The sequence below is a fragment of the Stomoxys calcitrans genome, chromosome 3 (assembly GCF_963082655.1).
Source record: "Stomoxys calcitrans chromosome 3, idStoCalc2.1, whole genome shotgun sequence".
In the NCBI taxonomy this organism is placed as follows: Eukaryota; Metazoa; Arthropoda; class Insecta; order Diptera; family Muscidae; genus Stomoxys; species Stomoxys calcitrans.
In genome coordinates, this window is record NC_081554.1 from 66,001,845 (window position 1) to 66,007,142 (window position 5,298).

Here is a 5,298-nt window from a genome sequence, read left to right on the forward strand (position 1 = left end):
GATCTGAGCGATCACAGAATGCGTTTGGTGTTAAAGCGGGGACGTCGACAGTGAAATTCTATACGGACAATAAACTAGCCATCAGGGCAATAGCATCCGGGACAGTGAGGTCACGAACTTTCTTGGAGTGAAAGGAAGAGATTAACGCCTTCTTTGAAGACACCACTAAATGCATTGTTTGAATAGCGTGCCAAAGTGTCGATCTAATCCCCTTGGGTCTTTCCTAGGAGTTGACGTAATGTGAATATTCGGTCTATGGCAGCATTGAGTCTCCTGACACTACACTGTATGATATTTTCAGTTGAAAATCTTTGCCTATCCTAGTCTTCTCATAGGCGGAGCGATTGGGCGTGGGCTTCTATATGGATGTTTCAAAACTAGACGAACAGGTGGGTTTTGGCGTGTACTCTGAAGAACTCTTGGACCGGTCATGTCGAGGTTACCCGATCATTGTAGTATATATCTTCTCAGACAGCCAGGCAGACATCAAATCCGTGGGGAACATATTTATGCATAAGAGCAACGCCCTGACTCCCCACTAGATGGCTGAACAGTTGAAAATTCACCAGTTCTGGGTGCCGGGCCACCGAGATTTGCAATTTTGCCCATGAACATTCTATTAAGGGCAGGGGCAAACTTCTCACATATAAATGGGCAATCAATGAGTACTGATTAATTCAAGATTAAGCTCAATGATAAGAGGACCTTTTTATAGTCGAGACCGAACGGTGTGCAACAGTGCAGAAGTTTTTCACCTTTTTGGTGAGAAGTTTCTTCATGTCAAAGCACCTTCCAAATGTCAGCAGCATTAGGAGGGGAAAATTTGTTAAGAGTTTCCCGCCAGGATTCGAACCCAGGCTGTCAATGCATAGGCGGACATGCTAACCTCTGCGCCACGTTGGCCTCTGGGACATCCCAGGAAATTGTAGAGCTCGTGAGCCTAGGAACTACCTAATACATTCTAGGGGAACTAGAATCTGTGGGTTGCCTCTAGCGACATGTAAGCTAAGTTTTCAGGACCAGGCCCGAAGGGCAACGAATGATAGATGGTCGCAAAAAGGGGGTTGTGAGCATTCCAAAACTATATGGCCTAATCTAGACTTGAAGAGGTCTACCACTTTGCTGTTACTGGCTAGAACAGACGCCTCAGTCATTGTGTCCGTCATGACAGGTCACTGTCTAATCCGAAAACATGCTGACAGACTGAAGGTTGCCAGCAACGACTTTTGCACAAGCTGTGAGGACATCGAAGATGAAGAGACTATAGAACACCTTCTGTGTGTGTGTCCCGCATTAGCAGACGGAAGGAGTTCCTTCTTCTGTTCCTGTGGTATCACAAGGGATGAAAAAGTCTAAATGAGTCTGATGGCAAACTGCCACTTAAAACTAACCTAGCCTAAGCTGGTTCAAATATTTGACTAATGTGAACGTAGCTTTAGTCAAATTTTAATTGAAATTTTTCTATAAATGTAAAAAATTGAAACAAGTTCAATATAATATCAATGAAATATATTTTATTTATTCATATTTTATTTATAACTGCTTTAAATGGCAAAAACTTCCAACATTTATCTAAAATCGAATGGAGAAGCCAAATCCAACAGGTTCCACTACCGCAGCATCACTCGCCACTTGAGCAGATTGCCTAAAAAGACGTAGTAGTAGTTGAAATAAGCCAACAGAAACAGATTTTGATCCAAGTGGATAGTCAGTGGATGATTCGGAGTCTTCGGTTGATAGAGCCGAGGAAGCTTCTTGCGATGTTAGGCCCAATAGACGGCGCAATAATTGTGAAAAGATACTTTCAACCAATTCAGGATCAAGGGAATTCTCTTGCGAAAACTCGGAATCCTCAGCTAAGGGAGTGGAAGTAGTGGCTGGCTCCTCAACAAGGGGCTGAACAGAAAAAAATTTACTCTTTAAAATATTGATAGTTTGGAAATTTCCTTACCTGCGCCTGAACTAAAGCCACGGCTAAGCAGACAAACAATGTGATGAAGAAACGCATTTTGCAAAAGTTGCTTGTGATACTATCCCCACACTTCTACTTTGCCTTTTATAGTTAGTAAGCTGGCAAAAAAGGTGTCTTCAGCATGATTGATGGTTGCCTGATTGAGGCAAACAAAAATCATCATTTATCTACAGTGACATGCCAAGCACTACTTGCTGATAACCTAATGACTAAAAATAATATAAACACGTGTTAAAATAATCAATTGTTTAAGGCTGCATGATAAGTTGAATTAAGAACCTATTTTGTTAGTCTGGCCACCATTTGAGGCTGCTTTTATGGGTCCAAAGAAAAAACGGATAATAAAAGGAGTTCTACGATGACTCATTAGAGATCAACATTTTTCTCTATAACAAATGTACTATAGCATTCATTATAAAAGACCATTATCGAATGGAAAATCGATCTAATAGACTGCAGGATGTAAGTCTCAAATGCTACAAACCACATCAAAGAATCGGAAGAACTGTAGAGTGTACTCTCCTCCTGGGGAGACAGATCCAACCGTGTGTAGCTTGCATCTCCTGATACAAAAAACCAATTTCTGTTTAGACGAATTTGATCCTAGACCACTTCCGGTAACCCTGAAGTATGTCTCCCGACATATATCTCTAAAAGTGTAGGGAAACCTTTCACTAACCGCAACAGCCACGTCATCAGCATATAAAACCACTTTAACACCGTTTTCTACCACAGACTAGACGACGAGACAATCACTGTCTCCCTCAATATTGAAAAGACTACGATAAGCATAGAGCGTATACTAAAACAAGTAAAAGCGTTCTAAGTTCGGCCGGGCAGAATCTTGGGAACCCACCACCATGAATTCCGGTAAAAATTTCAATACAAACAAACTTAAGTTGAGGTTAGGTTAGGTTGAAAAGAGAGTGCAGATATTAATCCGCCCCATGCCACTATAGACATACACCTAAGCCAGTAATCGGCTTTTTGTGCGCTCTAAAAACTAAAAAGTAACCTCTTAAAAGAAAATTTTAAGTTAGGAATTCCGTGCTCTAACGTCTCATCATCTTTCCCGCATGTCCTACACATGCTATCACTTGCCGCACCGATTTTACATAAGTGAGCTCGTAGTCCTATGTGTCCCGTTATGATACCAATAGCTATACTGACCTCCTTCTCGCTTCCTTTCTGTAATAACCTCGTATTCTCACGATCTGGATCCCCCCATAGGATTTTCGCCGTCTACCGACAGTTTCGCTGTTCCACAATGTTGCATGCGCATTCCTCGCCCACACCCTTAATTCGGACTGCGTCGACCCGAAAGGCTTCGGGTTAACCAAGTTTATTGACGCCAGTCCTCTGGCCTTTACCGCCAAATCGTCTTCCCTTTCATTTCCCCTTACTCCGTTATGGCGCAGCACCCAAACGATGCGGATTGTGTCATCCTCAGAGGAGCCGTTAATCTTCTTCTTACCCTGCAAGACTGTTCGTGACCTTACCGCCCTGGTTGTTATTGCCCTTATGGCAATTTCACTGTCGGTAAAGATGTTCAAACTCGGCGTCCTCGCGTTAGCACGGGCGATCACGGAATGCGTGAACACCACTTCACGCATTCCGTGATCGCCCGGATCTCCGCCTGCAGGACCATATTATGGTCAGGCAGTCTAAAACAAATCTCAGTCCCTGGGTTCTCAATCTAGACCCCCAGGCCCACTCTGTCCTATAGCTTTGATCCATCCGTGTAACATGATCTTCCAGGTGGCAATACTAGGGTTTCGTCAATCCAAGACTGGTTCATTGACTTCAAGGTTCATCTCAGGTATTCGATCGGAAACCTCTCCACTTCTTTCTAGGTTTCCTATAGTCGCCTCGATTATACCGTGATGGTATGAGCTGCTCTCATCCCCAATCCATTCTCCCATCGCCTTTAGTCTCATAGCCGTAGTGGCTGCCTCACACTTAATCTGTATGTCAATGGGTCGGATATCTAGAATAGTCTCCAGTGCCTTAGTGGGAGTGGTCTTCATCGCTCCGCCTATACCAAGACAACATGTTCTCTGAACCTGTTGTATGGTCCTTATGTTGCACTTTTTCTCCATAGCAGTCCACCAAACTACTGAGGCGTAAGTAAGTATTGGTCTAATCACGCTTATGTAGATCCAGTGGACTATTTCGCCCCCCAATTCGAGCCTACATAGTGCCCAACATCTTTGAGCCTGCTCAGTACGCTCCTGAATATGACACTTCCAAATCAGATTCCTATCCAAGATCACACCTAAGTATTCGACCTTGTCCGATATCGAAATCGTCATATTGAGGAAACGTGGTGCGTTAAATTGGCCCAACTTCGTTTTCCTCGTGAACAGGCATATTTCAGTCTTTTCTGGATTAACATTGAGACCTCTGGGAATAGTCCAGTCATATGCCATATGCAAGACCCTTTCGGCCTTTCTGCATAGGTCGTTTGGATCCTTACCTCTTAAAACTATTATAACAAATCCCTCCTCAGTCAGCATCCGTAATAGGTCATTTATGGTGGTCACCCATAGAAGTGGCGATAAAATGCCCCCCTGTGGCGTGCCCTGTGCCACACTCTCCCTTATATTTATGCCATTGGACACACAATTTATCCACCTGTTCCTAAGCATATGGTTTATCCAGTCTCTTCGGACCGGGTCCACCCGGTACTGGTCTAAGGATTGGGTCAGTGTGTCGCTCCGCACATTGTTAAAAGCCCCCTCAATGTCAATGCATACCGCCAGTATGTACGTTTTGACATCGAACGATTTTTCTATTTTATGCACAACCTCGTGCAGGGCAGTCTCAACCGACCTTGCCTTGACATAGGCATGCTGTTTGTATTTGAGCAGTTTGCTGGATGTCATACTCTTTATCATGGTGTCCACAATACGTTCCATGGTTTTGAGTAGAAAGGGCGTAAGGCTTATGGGTCTATAGGCCATTGGTGTCGTATAACTTGCCTTGCCGGGCTTGGGTATAAACACCACCCTTGCCTCCTGCCAGGTTTCCGGAGTATATAAAAGTCCTAGGCACGCTGTGAAAATTTTGACCAGACGAGGCGCCAGATAGTCTGTTTATAGTCCGATTTGTACCGTACCTGACACAGTTGTTGGAAGTCATACCAGAACAATATCTGCAAAATTTTATCGCAATCGGAAAAAAACGGTAGATTGGTTTATATTGGAGCTACATCCAAATCTGAACCGATATGGCCCATTCGCAATCCCAAACAACCTGCGTCAATATTAAGTATCTGTGCACAATTTCAAGCGGCTAGCTTTACGCTTTCGACCGCTTTTGTGATT

General features: G+C 43.7%; 1 protein-coding gene across 1 annotated transcript; it reads right to left on the reverse strand.

Annotated features, from left to right (window-relative positions):
* Positions 1-1,494: 1,494 nt before the first annotated feature.
* On the reverse strand, positions 1,495-2,032 carry LOC106081541 (uncharacterized). Its single transcript, XM_013243558.2, has 2 exons — positions 1,952-2,032; positions 1,495-1,896 (listed from the first exon to the last, which is right to left on the reverse strand). Exons 1-2 carry the CDS (start codon positions 2,006-2,008, stop codon positions 1,573-1,575), a joined length of 381 nt encoding a protein of 126 aa, XP_013099012.1. The 5' UTR covers positions 2,009-2,032; the 3' UTR covers positions 1,495-1,572.
* Between the last annotated feature and the right edge of the window lie 3,266 nt (positions 2,033-5,298).

What these genes read in the sequence shown, in the direction of transcription:
- LOC106081541 (XM_013243558.2), bottom strand. Translation starts at nt 2,008, where the DNA reads ATGCGTTTCTTCATCACATTGTTTGTCTGCTTAGCCGTGGCTTTAGTT. An exon ending in TGGCTTTAGTTCAGGCGCAG is followed by an intron (nt 1,897 to 1,951) that starts GTAAGGAAATTT and finishes TTTTCTGTTCAG; the next exon opens with CCCCTTGTTGAGGAGCCAGC.